We start from the raw sequence: 19,784 nt of genomic DNA on the forward strand, positions 1-19,784 counted from the left end.
TTGGGAAATGTATATAAATTTATAATATTTATATGAAATGTATCATATAAAAACATAAATATAAACATTTTCTTTGGTCATAACATGAAATAACAGTTATTTATTTTTTGCATTCAATTCTAATTTAGTAAATATGTAAAATATATTTTTATTGCAGCAATTGTTGTGTGTTATTTCAGTGTCACATGATCCTTTAGAAATCATTCTAATATGCTGATTTGATACTCAGTTATTATCAATGTTGGAAACAGTTGTGCTGCTTAATATTTTTTTGGAACCTGTAACCTGGTTCCAAAAACCTGATTCATTGATGAATAAAAAGTTAAAAAGAACAGAATTTATTCAAAATAGAAAGTTTTTATAACAGTATCACTTTAATATCACTTTTTATCAATTTCACACGTCCTTGCTGAATAAAAGTATTAATTTCTTTTAAAAAAAATGAAAGAAAAAATTACTGACCACAAAATTTTGATAGTATATTGTTACAAAAGAGTTCTATTTTAAATAAATGCTGTTCTTTACATTTTTATTCATCAAAAATCCTGAAAAAAGTATCACAGGTTATTAAGCAGCACAGCTGTTTCCAACATTGATAATTGAGTATCAAATTAGCATATAAGAATGACTTCTGAAGGATCATGTGACACTGAAGACTGGAGTAATGATGCTGAAAATTCAGCTTTGCATCACAGAAATAAATTATATTTTAATGTATATTAAAATAGAAAACCATTATTTTAAATTGTAGTTATATTTCACAATACTACTGTTTTTTCTTCTTTTTTTTTTTTTTTTCCTCTGTATTTTTGATCAAATGTGCATGTTATGGACTGGGGGAATGCACAGTGCATGCAGGGGGTGTGGCCTTAATAGCCCTGCAGTAAGTATTGTGCTGTGTGAATGTGATTGAGGAATGTGCAGGGTAAAAAAAAAAAAAAGTGATTGCATTACATCTGGTTGTTTTAACCAAAATTATGCTGCAAGATGTTTTTTTTCAACTACATTTAAGTACACTGTTATAGGATAACCTGCAATTTTGCAAATTCCCTGTTTATTCCCATTAATTCCCATATATTTCCAGAATTTTGCAGCCCTAATAATATGGATAGTAATAATTTAATGTTTGTTGGTGGTAATAATAATAATTTAATTTTCCAGGTTATCGCTGAATAATTTATCAGTTGCCAGTATAATCATACACATCTCATTTTGTGTTTGATGTTTGTACATTGTAAACAACAAATAGGTACTCTGTATGCCTTTTTGCACTTTTTTTTTTTTTTTGCTGTAATTTTGGCTTAATCTTGAAAATGGAAAATATTATTTACTGAAAACATTCTGGAAAGGCAGAGGGTGGAAATAGTCTGTTTCCTTGCAATCATTTTGTGTATAAATGTGTCTAAATAAATAAATGCCTGTGTGTTTTTTGCAGCTGAAGTGGAGCACAGGATGCAGAGTTAACACCACCCTGTGTCTCGCAGAAGAAGCCCGGCTGCCAGACCCTCAGCAGTAGACACATGGCGGCAATAGGGGTAAGTTCATCACTTCCTTTCTGCTGCACAATGTTTAAACTGATCTTAACCATCTAAATTGTTTCGCCCCCAAATTTTTCTCGATCTCATATTTTCTTTTTTCATAAAAGGAGATGTTTGTTAGAATGTCCAAGCTTCTGGTTTTCTGCAACAGAAAGAAAAATGGTGATTTATACTGCTAAGCTTCAAAAAGGCCCCATAAAAGTAATCCATATGGTTAATGGGCTATGTTCAAAGATTATATTCTTTGTGTGAAGCCTGAAATTCAGCAGACTGAAATTTAAGTCCTTATTCATTGATAATCATCTCCTCTGCTGGAGCTCCAAACCTTATTTTTGCTTGTTTAATTAAAAAATTGTGACAGTCATATCATGTAACAGTTTATTTATGAGATCCGTTTTCAAAACAGCAATACTCCATGATTCTTGTGTAATGCTCAGTCGTAATACTTAAAACTTTTCCCCCCTCAGAATAATGTAGACTCATGGGTAAATTAATGGCTTTGAAGCTCCAACTTTTATTGAAGCCCAGTAATGTGAGAGTGTAATATTCACTGCAGCCCATGGCAGTTCTCTGTCCTCATTTGACACTGCACTGAACTGATTATGTTATTGCAAAATGGCTAGTGGCTGAATTCATGAATTCATCTTTTATGAGGAAGCGCCATAATGTAAAACACCTGTGGTTATGCCTTACTGAACACATTTAGCCTTATTGCAGTACTAGTAGTGCTTTTCTTCTATCTCTACATTTTTCTGCAATTACTTCAGTTCTAACCAGCTTTAATGTACAGACACCATTGAGATTTTTATCAGTGCACATTATTTCAAATAAAAAATGTATGTATGTGTATACATGCATGCATACATACATATATATCTCTTCTTTCAGCTTATCTTGGTTAGGGGTCACCACAGCGGATCATCCTTCTTCATTTTGCTCTGTTCTCAGTGTCTTCCTCCGTCACATCAACCATCCGCATGTCCTCCATCACCACATCCAACCTCCTTCTTTGGTCTTCCTCTTCCCCTCCTGCCCGGTGGCTCCATCCTCAACATCCTTTTCCCAACACACCCCGCATCCCTCCTCTGCACATGCCCAAACCATCTTAGTCTCACCTCTCTCACTTTGCCTGCGCTGTCCCTCTAATATGCTCATTTCTGATCCTGTCCATCCTCGTCACTCCCAAAGAAAATCGCAGCATCTTCAACTTTGCCACCTCCAGCTCCTTCTCCTGTCTTTTTGTCAGTGCCACCGCCTTCAAGCCATACAACATAGCTGGTCTCACTACTGTCTTGTAAACCTTCCCTTTCAATCTTGTAGGTACCCTTCTATCACAAATCACTCCTGACATTCTTCTCCACCCACTCCACCCTGCCTGCACTCTCTTCTTTACTTCTCTACCACACTCTCCATTAGTTTAGACAACTGACCCCAAGTATTTAAACTCATCCACCTTCACCACTTCTGCTCCTTGTAAGTTCACCATTCTGCCACCCTCTCTCCTATTTATGCACATGTACTCTGTCTTGCTTCTACTGACTTTCATTCCCCTTCTCTCCAGTGCGTACCTCCACCTCTCCAAAATCACCTCAACCCGTTCCCTACTCCCACTACAAATCACAATATTATCCGCAAGCATCATAGTCCATGGGGTTTCCTGTCTGATCTCATTTGTCAACCTGTCTATCACCATTGCAAACAAGAAAGGACAAAGAGTCGATCCTTGATGCAATCCTACCTTCACCTTGAACCGGTCCTTCATTCCTACTGCACACCTTACTGCTGTCACACTGTCCTCATACATATCCTGCACCACTCTAATATACTTCTCTGCCACTCTGGACTTCCTCATACAGTACCACAACTCTTCTCTCTGCACCCTGTCATACGCTTTTTCTAAATCCACAAACATGCAATGCAACACTTTCTGGCCTTCTCTATACTTCTCCAATAACACTCTCAGAGCAAACATTGCATCCGTAGTGCTCTTTCCTGGCATGAACCCCTATTGCTGCTCACTGATCATCACCTCTTCTCTCAGTCTAGCTTCTACTACTCTTTCTCATAACTTCATGGTGTGGCTGATCAACTGTATGCCCCTGAAGTTACTGCAGCTCTGCACATCTCCTTTGTTCTTAAAGATCGGTACCAGTACACTTCTTCTCCACTCTTCAGGCATGCTCTCACTTTCCAAGATTTTATTGAACAACCTGGTTAAAAACTTCACTGCCATCTCTCCTAAGCATCTCCATGCCTCTACGGGTATGTCATCTGCCAACCGCCTTTCCACTCTTCATCCTTTTCATAGCTGCCCTCACTTCATCCTCACTAATCCCCTGCACTTCCTGATTAACCATTTCCACATCATCCAACCTTCTCTCTCTTTAATTTTCTACATTCATCAGTTCCTCAAAATACTCCATCCACCTTCTCAACAGAATCTCCTCACTTGTCAGCATATTTACAATTGCATCCTTTATCACCCTAACCTCTAGCACATCCTTCCCAGCTCTATCCCTCTGTCTAGCCAATCAGTACAGTTAGCCTTCGCCACCTCTTTCTTTGCTTTGCACTGCATCTCCTTGTACTTCTGACTACTTTCTTCATCTCTCTGACTATCCCAATTCTTTTTCGTTAACTTCTTTCTCCTTATGCTTTCCTGTACTTACTCATTCCACCATCAAGCCTCTTTGTCTCCCTTCCTCTGTCCAGATGTCATACCAAGTACCTTCTTAGCTGTTTCCCTCACCACTTCTGCAGTGGTCGCCCAGTCGTTCAGAACCTCTTCACTGCCACCAATTGCCTGTCTCACCTCCTCTCTGAATTTTACGCAACATTCTTCATCCTTCAACTGCAACAATTTTGTCCTTGGTTCAGTCATCACTCTCTTCCTCCTCCTTTACCTCCAAAGTCCTACAAACCACCATCCGATGCTGTCTAGCTACACAGTCCCCTGACACCACTTCACAATTTCTGACCTCTTTCTGGTTGCATCTCCCACATAGAACATAGTCTACCTGTTTGCACCTTCCTCCACTTTTATATGTCACCCTGTGCTCCTTCTTTTTAAAATATGTGTTTAACACTGCCATTTCTATCCTTTTTGCAAAATCTACCACCATCTACCCTTCCACATTCCTTTCTTTGACACTGTACCTACCAATCACCACCTCATCACCTCTGTTTCCTTCGCCATCATGCCCATTGAAGTCCTCTCCAATCACGACTCTTTCTTCTTTGGATATCCTCACCACAACTTCATCCAACTTGCTCCAAAAATCTTTTCTCCTCCATCACACACCCCACTTGCGGGACTTATGCACTGATGACATTTACCATTACCCCTTCAATTTCCAGCTTTACAATCATCATTCTGTCAGACACTCTCTTCATCTCCAATACACTGTTTACATACTGTTCCTTCAGGATTACTCCTATACCATTTCTCTCTCCATCCACACTATGGTAGAACAGTTTGAATCCACCTCCGATGCTCCTGGCCTTAATCCCCTTTTACTTGGTCTCTTGTACACACAGTATGTCTAGTTTTCTCTGTTCCATCATATTAGCCAGCTCTCTCCCTTTACCACTCAAAGTGCCAACATTCAACATTCAACATTCTGACTCTCACTTCCACACTCTTATCCTTCCTCACTGTCTTTGGACACACCTTCCTCCTCTCCTTCTCCTCTTTTGCCCAACAGTAGCATAGTTTCCACCGGTACCCTGCTGGCCAGCAATACCAGTGGCAGTTATTAACCTGGGCCTCGACCGATCCTGTATGGAAATCTGGTTTATGATCCGCATGTTTAATTTGGCACAGTTTTTACGCCGGAGGCCCTTCCTGATGCAACCCTCCCCATTTGTCCGGGCTTGGGACCAACACTGAGAGTGCACTGGCTTGTGCAAACCTAGTGGCTAGGTTATATATATATATATATATATATATATATATATAAAATCTGTGTTTGAACCAAGTGGGATTTTTTTTTTTTTTTTTTTTTTAAGATGTATGTTAATTCTTTAGGATGATATTTGTGTATTATTTATGTACTACTTCTTAATACCAAAATTTATTCATATCTTAAATGTGTAATTGCAGACGATCTCTGATCATTCTCAACATTAAATTTAAATGGATAACAATGTGCTAATTGCTTTAAAAAAATCCCACTTGGTTCCAACACAGATTGTTCTTCAAAGCTAAATTACAAATATTGAAGCAACATAGATCTAATTATATTCTTGCCAGTGGGCAGCTGGTGTGGTGAATATAATCTTTTTAATCTGTATTGAATATGAGCAGCATGTGTCCTGACACTGTTTGTGCTGCAGTAGATAACGCTGGTCAATAGACTCATCTGGCTGCTTCACATGAGACATCCAAAAACAAACAACATGATTTGTCTTTAAAGTGTCGATTAGGTATTAGCCAAATGGAAAACAAAGTTTTCACTTAAAACATGAAAATAACATTTGTTTTGGACATTTGTTTTGATGTAAAATATGGAGGCAACCTAATGGTTAACAAGTTAGGTTACACACGCTTAAAAATAAAAGTTTCTTTATTTGCATCAATGGTTCCATTAAGAACATTTAACATACATGGAAACTTTCCATTCCACAGATTTTTAAAATGTACTTCACACTAAGAAAAAAAATGGTTGTTTGGAGTTGTTTTCTGAAAGGTTCTTTGGGGAACAAAAAATGGTTCTTCTATGGCGTCACTGTGAAAACCCACTTTGGAACCTTTTATTTTTAAGAGTGTAGGGTTGACCCTAGTGACCTATGAGATAGCCCTCCTGACCCCTGATCATTGCATCTTATTTATTAGTAACAAATACCAACCTTTTGATGAAAAACATGCTAAATGACTTTTTATAGTGTGCTTGGTGTAATCCTACAACTTGAGGTTTGGATTGTGGTTTTGTGTGCTGTGAAATGGTTTTTAACCCCCCCCCCCCCTTTTCCCTCCATTTCCCTCCATTTCTCTCTCGTCCAGAACCCCGAGATGTTAACCAGGAAGATTAAACTGTGGGACATCAATGCCCACATCACCTGTCGTCTCTGTGAGGGGTACCTGATCGACGCCACTACGGTCACTGAGTGCTTACACACCTGTGAGTGTCATTTCTACACCAATATCTAGGCTGCATCCGAAAACCTAGACAGCTGACTTGCTGCCTCGCTGCCCTATCAGGCAATGAATTTCTCGCTAGAAATGACATCAAAAGTGGAAAATGTTGGTCAAAAATGTACATTTACACACAAACTGACCAGCAAACGCAACTTTCGGATGCCATCTTTATTTTTCTAGCTCAACAGTCACAGAATGTAAAGCACAGGATTGTGGGATATCAAAGGCAGGTATCTCAGGAAACAGGAAGTGAAGCTAACATTGAATTCGGACATGCTTAGATGCCTTCCTACCTTGAAATGTGTCCTCCGAAGGCAGCATTTTCCAGTTTTCGGACGCAGCCCTAGTCTTTATTTTAGTTAAAAGCAACATTTTGAATCAATATTGTCTACAGATGTTAAAGAAATCAAAATGTGACATTCATTTACTCGTTAATTTATGTGTATGGTGAATTTTGAAGAATATCCTTGAATATTCAGTATAAAGAAATTAGAGGGGGGAAAAACTAAAAAAAGTATCATAAAAGTGGTCCAATTAACTTTTGCATTATATTCCAAGTCTTCTGAAGACATATGATAACTTTATGTGAGGAACAGACTCAAATTTACGTTCAATGAAAATCTTGATATTTAACCTTGCTCTCCTTGGCATTTTCAGGTGAGAAGTAGTGATGTCTGATTCGTTAACAAATCATTATTTAGACACATCTTAGCTGATTAATGATCTGGTTCACAAAACTGGTCCAAATGAATCGTTCATGAATTGGACAGATTTGGCTCTCGAGTTCAACTCACTGGCTCAATGATCCAGTTGCAGCAACTAACAGCAAACTGGACAGGAAGATTGCCAGTAAACAAATCATGTGAACCTGATCCCAGTATCAGGATCTCTTTTTGTGAAACTCATATGGTTTGAACAGCACGGATAAGTAAATGATTAAGTTTAGTATGTCAAGCTATCACTGGCTGGTTACAGCCAAGTTTTTGATTGTTCAGTGAATGAATTGAACACTAGAGGGAGTCATTGTGCCACCAATGGCTTGTTTCTGAGCATGTGATGGGAGCTTTGAACAGTAGTTTGAGTCATTAATCTAGAAGGGCTATTCGTTTTATTTTTACTTTGTGCCTCTAGGTTTGTGCCGAATGATTTTATGTTATTTAAGAGTGAGTTATTTAATTCATGTCAATGTGACATTCCTGTGTCTTGGAAATCAGTATATAATGATGCATACATAATGTGATATGTACAAAATATATCTGCTAACTGTGTTTAAAAAAAAAAAAATATATAGTCTGCAGGAGCTGTTTGGTGAAGTACCTAGAAGAGAACAACACGTGTCCCACGTGTCGGATCGTCATTCACCAGAGCCATCCACTGCAGTACATCGGGTAAGAGTTTACCGCAGCAGACAAACACGTCTCAATCAATGTAAACCTCAGAGCACACCAGCAGGGGTCCATCAAGGCACACCGGTGAATAGCGTTGTCTTTGACTGCTGGGTGTTGTGTGCATGTGTGTGTTAGTTGCGTGTCATACAGCCACATGGGTATTTGAAGGCGACGCGGCTCCCTCCAGCTCTCTGTCGGAGGGTGAATTATTGATGTCCAGGGTGGAACGTTCCTCTTCAGCACACACATCCCAGAGAAAACATCTGGTGATGTGACCTGAAAGTTTTACACACTTCTGGAACTGAATTTCTCTGCGTGATGTCATTTAGGGGACAGCAGCTGTGCCAAACCATCAAAATCCAGACCGTGAATCAGGGTAGAGCTGGCACATGGAAAGTCAAGATTACAACTGCAGGGTGTTTATTTATCACGACAATGCAGAATTTTGCACCTTTTTGGATAGTCATTTTTTTCTGGTTCAAATGGAAGTGACCTCTGGAGGGTGCTCTGCATAAGGCATTGAAGCATACTATGATGTTTTAAAGGGGGCATACCATTGAAAATGCATTTTTGACATCTCTTATGCTCACCAAGGCTGCATTTATTTGATCAAAAATACTAATATATATATATATATATATATATATATATATATATATATATATATATATATATATATATATATATAAATAAATAAATTTTTTTTTTTTTTTTTTTTTTTTAATGTAATTTATTCCTGTGATTTGCAAAGCTGAATTTTCAGCATCATTACGCCAGTCTTCAGTGTCACATGATCCAAGAGCTCAAGAAACACTTCTTACCAATATTAAAAACAGCTGCTTAATATTTGTTTTTGGAAGCTATGATACATTTTTTTCAGGATTTGTTTTAAATGAATAGAAAGCTCAAAAGAACAGCATTTATTTGAAATGGAATTCTTTTATAACATTATAAATAACTTTACTGTCACTCTGGTAATTATTAATTTCTTTTAAAAATCATATAGAATTAATTTAGAGTTAATTTAGAGTTAACTTACAGGGAGAAAAACAGGGAGATGGTGGCAAGCATCGCTTTTACTTCGTTGAAAGCTGCTTGATATGAAGAGTTATTACTTTTAAGAGCTGACCAAACAAGCCTTTTACAGTCATATCTCCCACTCAGGCTTCCTGTTTCAATAGGGAAAGGCCTTGCTGCTGAGAGACACACGCAGATGTGCTCGGTGTGTATAAACTGTCATCCATCTACCCCCTGAGCATCGTGCCTCTGTGTCTGATGGATTTGCTGGTGCTCTGGGCCGGATGCCAGCTCTTTCATAATTCGTAATTTAGCTGCAAAGAAGCTTGCAGTCGCGCGCTGATGAGAAACAATTTCCAAACGCATTAAATATTCACCATCATCCCAGCGCTTCCTCGCTGCCTTCTGAATTGGGCAGAAAAGAGACGCCCCAGCCTTGCTGGTGGATGAAAGCCATGTGTGGTATAAGAGGAAGAGACAATATAAGAGTACGGGGTCAGTTACTTTACGTCGTACGCCATCAAACCGGCTCTCTTCTCTCTCTGCATGATTAATCTGACCTTAGTTTAACACCTTGGTATTTATGAGGCACACTGTTTGATCGTGAATGAAACTGGATTTGTGTGTATTAACAGTGGCAGCTCATTGATCCTCGTCTCTCTCGCACTTGCGCAAACATACACCCACACACACAAAACGGAGCTTTTGTTGATCAGCTAGCTAAATGCCAGTCACCCCCTCACCACCAGGCCTTCCGGCCCCCTTGGTGGAAGCTCGGTGGCGGCTAATTGGACCTCCACCTTCCCCGCCAGGCTGCTGGGATTTGGGAACAGGTGGCAGCTCTGGCTGTGCACCAGGGACACAGGTGCTCCGCTGCCTTACAATCCTGGTCTCTCTGTCTTTTTCTCTCTCATTGTGGCCTCAGGGAGCAGATCAACTAACAGCGAGCTGGACTCTGACACAGAACGTGGCCTGTGTTCTCAATGTGGCACGAGTGCAAATCTAAGATCAGTTTCCTACTGATCTAAGTCATTATGTGCTATTAAGAGGAACTGACCTGGCACAATGGCTTTTTTTTTACTGAACTGAAACCCCAAAATCCAAAAAGAAAAAACAATTTTGCATAAATTAGGCCAATATTTAATGGCAATTATTAATTCCTATTTCTGTAGTGTACAGAAATGTTTTATTATTATTATTATTTGGAGGTTTATTATTATTATTATTATTATTATTATTATTATTATTACTGTTATGTTGCTTTTTTAAAAAAAAAGGTAAAGGTGTGCATATGTGTATATATACTGTCAAGTCAAGTCACCTTTATTTATATAGCGCTTTTTACAATGTAGATTGTGTCAAAGCAGCTTTACATTGATAACTGGTACATTATTTGGCTGCACAGCAGCTCTTAAAAGAATAGTGTCAATGCAGGCAGATCAAAGCACTGTTGAATATCAAATGTCAAGTCAAATGTCAAGTGTCCCCAACTAAGCAAGCCAAAGGCGACAGCGGCAAGGAACCCAAACTCCATCAGGTGGCAGACAAGTGGCAAATAGGTGTTTAAATGGAGAAAAAAACCTTGGGAGAAACCAGGCTTAGTCGGGGGGCCAGTTCTCCTCTGGCCAACAGTGCTTTGTTACGATTCAGGTAGCTATCATAAGTCCGACAGGATCGCAACATTCAAAGTATTTATTCCAGTTCCATCCAATTGAGGATCGTATTCATCACAGCGGTATGGACGGTTGTTGAGGAACTGTGTCGTGGCTGTCGTGTCGATGAGGCCCTCACAGTGGATGATCTAGTTGACTCAATCTCTGCTGATACTTCAGGGCTGCGTTGTGGTCGTGTCAAGGCGCAGGTCCTTGGTCTCACCTGGATACGGCCCGGATCCGGTTGACTACGGCGAACCTCGTGATAACCAGAAAGACTAATATTAGCGTAGATGCCATTCTTCTTCTGATGTAACGAGTACATCAGGTGTTATAGTATACTATAACACCTGTACACATACTGTGTGTGTGTGTGTGTGTGTGTGTGTGTACTACAAACTACCTTTACATTTTTCTTGAACTACCATCCAAAAGTTTGCGGCAGAGGTGTAAAGAGTACCTGAAAACCATACTTGAGTAAAAGTACAGTACCTTACATCAAAAATGACTCCATTACAAGTTACAAGTATCCAATTCCAATATGACTTGAGTAAAAGTCTTAAAGTATCTGATTTTAACAGTACTTAAGTATTTTACTCATGCTGAATGTAGGCTCAGAGATGCACTAGTCCTCAACACCTGAGAGACATGCCGGCGAAAATAAGAAACAATTGATTTGTAAGATGAGAAATCAAGTTTATTTTCTAAAATCAAAATAAATCTGAACACCTCAATATTGCAATAAATCAAGGTCGACACAACAACCTTTTAAACGTCTACAAACTCTCAAGTCTCATTTAAGCTCAATTGCACAAAAAGGTCATAAGTATATACACAAGATATAGTACCTTCAATGCCCTTAGATGGCGATATTGCTTCTTTATATCAGAAACAAACTGCTGCAGAAAAAGTTAGGTGCCACACAAAATGTAATGTGTAATTGCATTACTCATCACAAATGTAGTGGAGTAAAAAGTACATTTACTTGTTCAAAAATGTAGTCAAGTAGAGAGTAAAAGTTGCCAATATCTTTGATACTCAGTACAACTACAAAGTAGCCAGAAAGATACTTAAGTACAGCAACTAATTAATTAATTAATTTAATAGATGATCTTTACAACAGAACTGAATCAACACTGAACAACAGCTGAAATGCATAATTTTCCTGTTATCACTGTAAAGCTGCTTTGAAACAATCTCTATTGTATAAAGCACTAAAGGTGACTTGAATTGACTTATCCTTAAAGGAGTTAAATGCTTGTAAAATTTGAGATATCTGTTAAAATTTTTAAGAGTTTATTTACAGTGTCCTAGTAAGTATAAGCAACACAACAAGAGCTGTGAATCTCAGAGCAGGTGCTTGTTTTGGCTGTTGGCTGCTTGGAACCGGCACTCGTGGGTTTTGCAGCATGGTAACATGTTCTCGGAGGCGGGCAGCCCTACCACAGGCGCCACAGAGATGAACATGTCAACACACGCTTAATAGGTTTTTCCTCCGAGCCCTGAGACCCTCCAGTCACAGGAGAATATAGAGACATGGGGAAGAACTACACTATATGATAATTAACGATCATAGTTGAGGAAACATGCAATATTATTGGTGTTCTTTTTTGTGCATTTCTTTCTTTTCCTTCAGCTGTGTTTCTTGCTGTAATAATGCATATTATTTAAATAAATTATATTCATTACCATTTCTCCCTTTCCCTCAGCCATGACCGAACAATGCAAGATATTGTCTATAAGTTGGTGCCAGGATTGCAAGAAGGTTTGTCTCTCTTTTATTTTTATTTATTATTTTTTTTAGTTTTAGAAATATAGATATAGAGCATGTGTTGCTCAATATAAGAATACAGTGTAAACCCGAATAAGTTGGGTTAACTCAAAAAATTTGAGGTAATCGGTTACATCAAATTTGAGTTATGATGTTCCCAATTTTAAGTAAGCAGAACTATCAAGTTTTGAGTTTGTAGTACTCATGCATGTTAATTGCTCCTAACTTGAAGTTTTGAGTTAGCTAATTCATACATTTTGATAGCAAAATGTATGTAACTTTTTTATTTTGAGTTCTTGCAAATCAAATGAGTTAAATGGATGTTCTAAACCTGTTTGAGGTTCTTTCCTTTGTTGAACACAAAAGAGGATATTTTGAAGAATGTTAGTAACAAGTTTCTGGTCCCTATTGACTCCCATAGTATTTTTTTTTCTGAAAATATCCTCTTTTTGTTCAACAGAACAAAGACCCTGTTTACACCTGGTATTAACATGTGTTTTGCTTGATTGGATCACAAGTGGACGACACTAAATACAGATGTAAACAGGGTCTAAAATGTTTTTAGCTTTCCACTTAGTCCACTTTCAACCACTTCCAGAGGTAATTCGAATGTGTTCGAACAGCCACAAAAGAATGCCTTCTCACCGCCTACTGACCTAATGCGTAAACATTATGGGAAGCGTGATTGTAAGATGGGATTTAAACACTGTCGGCCGAAGACCCAAGTTTGATTTGAAGATGAAAAACGTACCAAGCACAATGGTTCACCATTCCTGAATTCTAACATCTGTGTTTGGTGTGGCGAGAGCTGAAACGAAAGCTGATGCGCTCCGTATGTTTTTTCCATCATCTCTGGGCGTATGTAAATTGCTCATGCTTATTTTGTCCAATAGATCGAAACATCTGAAAAAGCCCATAGATGTACCCCCTCTTATACCCTCCCCTTGAGGAAGTCAGGACAGAAAAAGTCCACTTTGAACCTTTTTGTCGAAACACCAGGTGTAAACAGATATGCGTTACCTCATCTACTTGTGATCTGATCGACCAAAAAGCATCTTAATACCAGGTGTAAAGTTTTTTAGCTTTTAGTATGAATATGTTAGCCTTAATGTTATGAATAAGCTGGTGTGTTACAAAACAATGAAAAAATTCGCATTTAGGAGATATAAGCATTCAAAAATTAGTCTCTTACTTTCGCTAAAATGGATCACGGATTTTCATGACATCACATCGCACTTCAGCTTCTCATCAAATCTTCTGTCCAATCAAATGCTCTCTAGAATCTGAAGTCCCGCCCCCTCCTACAGTATCAACAAGACACTGAAGCTGCGGCTGAAATCGGTCATTTGTTCACATATTTACTAGTTTCTACATGGTGAATGGCACATAGTGCACTGTATAGAGAATAGGGAATGATTCAGACAGTGTAAATATACTTTCCATTGACGCAAATGAAGTCCGGTCATATTTCTGATTTTCTTAAAAATACGTGACACTATTAAGTGTGTTTCATGTTTTCTAGAACAGATCCCTAAGATCCATGTGAACTGGTAGCAAAAATACCCTCTAATCACATCATATTTTTCTTATGCAAAGCATATTTTATGAAGCAGCTTATGATGTATGCTGTTTAAGATTTAACGGTAAGACTTTAATTCTTTGTGTGCAGCGGAGATGAAGAAACAGAGAGAATTCTATCAGAAGTTAGGCATGGAAGTGCCTGGAGACATCAAAGGAGAACTGTGCAACATGAAAACCCACCTGGACGCTCAGCGCAATGGTACGTCCCGACTCGTTAACTACTATAGGTGGCACAATCCATCTAGGATCACAGTGTGCCTTTCACATATCACACTTTTTTATTACAACATTGAGGGGAATATGTGCTTTAATTGTCAGGTCACAATACAAAAAAAAGAGCCTTCGTTTTGTTTATTTGCCCAGTATTCTGCTTTTATTATATCGGTCTAAAGCAGCTGTAAAGGAAGAGTGTTTGAAAGCCTCTTTAGCCTCAAAACAAGCACATTATTTTAGTTTATTTGGTATCAAACAAGCGCTTACCTTTTGTTTATTAGCCCTACCAGTTCAGTTTATTTATCCCAGGCAGTATCTTATTCTTTTCATCTTTCAGGACTGTGCGCAGTGATAAAGTCTGTGCAAATACTGGCCCTCAGGCATGTTGAGTCAGCAGTCGTAATGGCTGGATTCATGCATTGTAGTAAATAAGGCTCCGATGCAAGTGGTCTCTTGTTCCACATTGTCTCAGCTAGTTTAGCAGACCTGTTTTTCTGAACAGTACTTCAACTCTTCAGTCCTCAAGCGCACCACAGAACCATCAAACTGAACTGATAGGAGAGGCTCATGGTGAAACGATGATGTAACTGACTGCATTACTACATAACCTACCCACAAATAAGCATGATATGTACCCTTTATAAGGGTGATTTTAGAGAGGCCTGCTCATGCCACAGTAGGGTACCTGACGGTCCTTCTCAAATCCCATAACAGTGGACATTAACCAAACTGTTGCTGAGCTTGAAAAAGAAGTCACCCTTCCGGAAAGCATGGTAAAATTGCTACCTGAGCTTGTCCACTTCATCCCTGGACAGCTAAGCAGAGGCTCCCTGTCTATTAGCCACCCTAACGAAAACCTTATTTCGCTGGAAGTCCCGCTTTTTCTCGCCTTCACAGTCTGCTTGCCTCAGATTAGCTCAGCCTCCGTGAATTTTTTCCCAGCCAGGGAACATTTTAAGTATCGGAAAGGATATTCTGAGTGTCCTGTGTAGAAGCCATTGCTGTAGCCGTCGAGGCTTAAGAATGACTGAACCCAGACTGCATTTCGTCCAGATGCTCTCGATCTCTATCCCATTAAGGCAGTTGAGATTTCTGGTGATGCAATGACAATGTCATAGTGATGTTTGACAGCCCCTCATACAAAACCATGAGGGTGTGTGGACAGCCGTTCGGTTGAAATGCAATAAAATAACTCAACCACGCTCGACTGGACTGGTTATATGTATAAAATTCCCTCTTGCATTGGACCTTTTTGGTGACATTTAGCAAAAATGTTGCTTTGAGGATTTAAAAGAAGAATATTCAATGTTAAATTCAGTTTAAACTATAGTGACAGCATCTGTGGCCTGCTGTCAACAATCAAAATTTTGACACTCAGTTTGTTAAAAATAAAAAATGGGTACTTGGTGCAAATGTACAACACAAATAACAACAATTTTATACCGTAAGTAATGGTCACACAAGTATGAACTTTATGTTTATGTAGTTAAATCTCAGCAATCCTTTAAATTAATTTTTAAAAACTTCAGGATGTTTTACCTTTTTTTTTTTTTGTGATAATTGACAGCCACTGATGCCATCCATATACACTACTGTCAAATATTTGGGGTCAGTATGATTTTTAAAGTCTTTTATGCTCACCAAGGCTGCATTTATTTGATCGATGATACAGAAAAAGCAGTAACATTGCATCAGCATCATTGACTTCAGTGTCACATGATCCTTCAGAAATCATTCTAATGTGCTGATCTGGTGCTTAAGAAACATTTCTTATTATCAATGTTGAAAACAGTGGTGCTGCTTAATATTTTTTAGTGTACACCGTGATACTTTTTTCAGGATTCTTTGAATAGAAAGTTCAAAAGAACATTTGTTTTAAATACAAATCTTTTATAACATTATAAACTCACACTTTCGATTGATTTAATGCATCCATGCTGAATAAAAATATCAATCACTGACCCCAAACTTTTAAATGGTAGTGTTGTTTACACTGGATCTCTCTCATCAATGTTAATGAAGGAAAGTATTTTTAGGCATATATAAATCTGTAATGAGATGCAGTCCTAGTTTCTGACTTAAACAGTGGGCAGCTGTCTGCCTGTCTGAGGTGTGGGGAGTTATTTGGGCAGGTTGAATCATAAATTAATCTGTTTCCATTGATAAGGTGCAGATTTGTTTTGTAGACTTGTGAATGTGTGGCAGAGCAGGTTGAGATAATTGTTTTTTTTTTATTTCTTCTTGTTTGATGAATGTTTCTTTACTGTGTAATGAAGAAACTCTTCAGAGAGTCACAAACTATTACTCAATATAATTCAAGCTCTGAGAAGCAATTAATTATAAATGCTTGGAATCTTAATACAAATTATGATTAAACATTGTTTGTTTTAAAAGGTGAAGATATTGTTTGAAAAGATAAATGCATTTACTTTGAGTTCTAAAGTACTTTGAGAGCAGAATTGTGGAGAAATGGATGAGCCCAAAGAAATGTCATGTTTTTATGGTTGTCTGGGCTCCATCTTGTGTTAAATTTTTTCATTTTACTTCACCAGGTGACCTGAAGTCAGAGGATCCAGCCAATAAGGAAGCAGGAGAGGAGAAAGCAGAGGAGGACAATGACTACCATCGCAGTGATGAGCAGGTAGGTTTCCCCGTACCCATCTGACCTTGTTAATGTCCCACAAGGGAGCTTCACACTTTGTTAGTGTGACCTAGTTAGTTTGAACAAGTACCTAAAAAAGGCTATGTTTGGAATATTATACTACTGTACTAGTCTATTTCTGCAATGTACAGTACTTTGGAATACGTGGATGACACATATTTCCTATGTTGTGTCCCAAGTGATGCACTATGCACTTATCAGTGGTGGACAGTAACAAAGTATTTTTACTTCATTACTGTACTTAAGTACACTTTTCGAGTATTTTGATTTTGAGCAACTTTTACTTTTACTTCACTACATTCCAAAGCATAAGATCATACTTTTTACTCCACTACATTTCATAAAACATATCTTTACTCATTATTTTGAAATAAAGAAATCGTCACATGCTCAGAGACATAAAAGCGGTGTCGGATTCGTGCACGAACAGATTCTTTTCAATCATCCTGTTCTATTGGTTTACAAATTACATCAACAATTCATTCGCGAATTAGACTGATCGTATTGCAGCTGTTCTTGAGTCAACAAATCACTTCATTCAATGATCCGTTCAGAGTGACTCTCCAGTGAATGAATTTAACTGTCTGACTGAAAATTAGTCAAGAACTGGGGGATCCTCTGAGTGTGTGCACGACTGATGGTGAAAAGTAAGTCAGCCTACTAATGTTGAATTTTAGGATTAATTATTGTAACTGAAAATTATATTTAGGTCACAACCGTCAGTTGTTTTTGAACTAAATCTTCTGTACAGGGCGATCTGTTTAAGCCCACTGAAATGCTTTAATGCCGACACGCCCACATCAATGTCTACAGATTGTGATCTCCATTCAAACAGATAAAATCACATTTTAAAACTAACTTGGTGCTTTAAATAATGGTTGTATCGATTACGTCATTACGGCACTAGGAGGTGACAAGTGACTGTTAAAATGTATTTGACATTGAATGATTCATTCAAAAGATTTGTTCAAAAACATTGATTCATCCAGTAATTAAACAAGTGAAGTAGTTATGAGTAAGTCATTAAATCATTCATTCAAACCTATTTTATTAAATTAATTAATTAAATATTTTTAAATAGACTGCAGCAATTAATATTTTGTCCTCTAGTAAATAATTATATGCAATTTTGTTTAGTTGTCTATTCAGAATCATGGGAGAATATGATTTCTATTTGAAAGAAACAAACAAACAAAAAAAAATCTTGATTCTCATTTTATCCAGAATCTCTAACACAAATTAAAAATAAAATAACACATGCACGTTCATCTTCCCCGCTGCTGTAGCAATTTTTTAAAATGTTATGTATTTAGCCCTATATGTTTTGTCTGTTTTTATATTGTTTGTCAACACACATTACATGTTATGTATCTGCATTCAATTATCTTCCATCCATACTGACTAGTGGCTATTTGACAATTCATAATCATTCATAATTATTTTGAGCAATAGGATTATATAAAATATGTAATATAAAATTAAATTATATAAGTGGCCTATATAAAATTACTAAATAAACATTCATCAATGAAAAATCAAGTACTTTTGTACTTTCACTCAAGTAAAATTGAAAAGGAGCACTAAATACTTTCACTTGAGTAATATTTTATGATATGTATCTGTACTTTTACTCAAGTACTTGATTTGTGTACTTCGTCCACCACTGGCACTTATACACTACATGGTTGCGTACAGTGCTTAAGTACATAGTGTATGAATTCTATAAGGTTATTTTGTCATTCATCATCGGAGTCTAATAGCCCCTCCCTCTCTATGTAATTAAATCTATGACAGTTGAGTGCATGAAGTGTCCAACATTCCACATTTAATGTTTTGATTAATTAAGTGCATCGGGGCATTTAAAGTGTACTTTTTCTTTTTGGAATTTTTAGTGCGACCACACTATTTATACTACAAAATGGCATAGAATAGTGCATAAGTACACAATTTGGGACGCACCTCTAGTCTACAACAGAGCACCCAGCATAGAATAACGTATCCCATAATGCTCAACATGACCAGTTTCCATTTTTAGAGTGATGAATGAACTAATTATATCAACTTTTAACATCCTTTTTTATGATTTGGGACATTAAATTTATATTATATTAGATTATTTCTGAATTAACTCAAAAATTAAATGTTTATTTTTGCATAATGGATTTACCATTCTATTTAAAAAAAAAAGAAAAAAAAAAAGAAAGATGCAGTATTCAGTAGTATACTAGTATTCTATTCCGAATACTGTCAGGTTACACAATATTTTGATGGTCCACTTTAGACATTCTACTAACTATATGTCACTTTGCAACTACATTTCAGCTAACTCTCATTAGAGTATTAGCAGACTGGTAATGTTACAGTTAGTAGAATAAGTTGACATGTACTTGAAAAGTTACTTATAGTCAATAGAACTGTTGGGGGACCATCAAAATAAAGTGTTAGCAGATATTAAGCAGACAGTCTATTAACACTCTAATAACTGGTAGTTGACACGTAGTTGCAAAGTTAGTTATAGTTGGTTGAATGTCTAAAGTGTACTTTTGAAAAAAAGTGATCTGGAATATCCAGTCTATGTTCAGATACTTATGCAGAGCTGTTTCAGTGTTTTAGAGGGTTGGTAGTTTCATTAAAGACTGTGATATAATAGAGTTTGTATTCCTGCTCTCCTCTGTGCTTCTTAAAAACGTAATAACAGAAGGTTATGCCGCTGTTGTCTACACACGGCTACTGCATTTGGAATACAGATTCTCTTCTTTATATGGGATCTGATGCCAAGTGGAGTGTAAGGCGTTCTGATGAATATGCTGCTTATACTGTTTTAG

General features: G+C 37.5%; 1 protein-coding gene across 1 annotated transcript in view; it reads left to right on the forward strand.

Moving 5' to 3' along the window:
- Positions 1–19,784, forward strand: part of LOC127494081 (polycomb group RING finger protein 3) — a 48,912-nt gene that overhangs the window by 15,900 nt on the left and 13,228 nt on the right. The window contains exons 2-7 of the mRNA XM_051859675.1: positions 1,436–1,535; positions 6,541–6,658; positions 7,967–8,063; positions 12,442–12,497; positions 14,173–14,283; positions 16,850–16,938. Of these exons, the coding sequence (XP_051715635.1) occupies positions 1,521–1,535; positions 6,541–6,658; positions 7,967–8,063; positions 12,442–12,497; positions 14,173–14,283; positions 16,850–16,938 (486 nt within the window). The 5' untranslated portion in view covers positions 1,436–1,520. The remainder of the gene's footprint in view (positions 1–1,435; positions 1,536–6,540; positions 6,659–7,966; positions 8,064–12,441; positions 12,498–14,172; positions 14,284–16,849; positions 16,939–19,784) is intronic.

The sequence above is a fragment of the Ctenopharyngodon idella genome, chromosome 14 (assembly GCF_019924925.1).
Source record: "Ctenopharyngodon idella isolate HZGC_01 chromosome 14, HZGC01, whole genome shotgun sequence".
NCBI classification, from domain to species: Eukaryota; Metazoa; Chordata; class Actinopteri; order Cypriniformes; family Xenocyprididae; genus Ctenopharyngodon; species Ctenopharyngodon idella.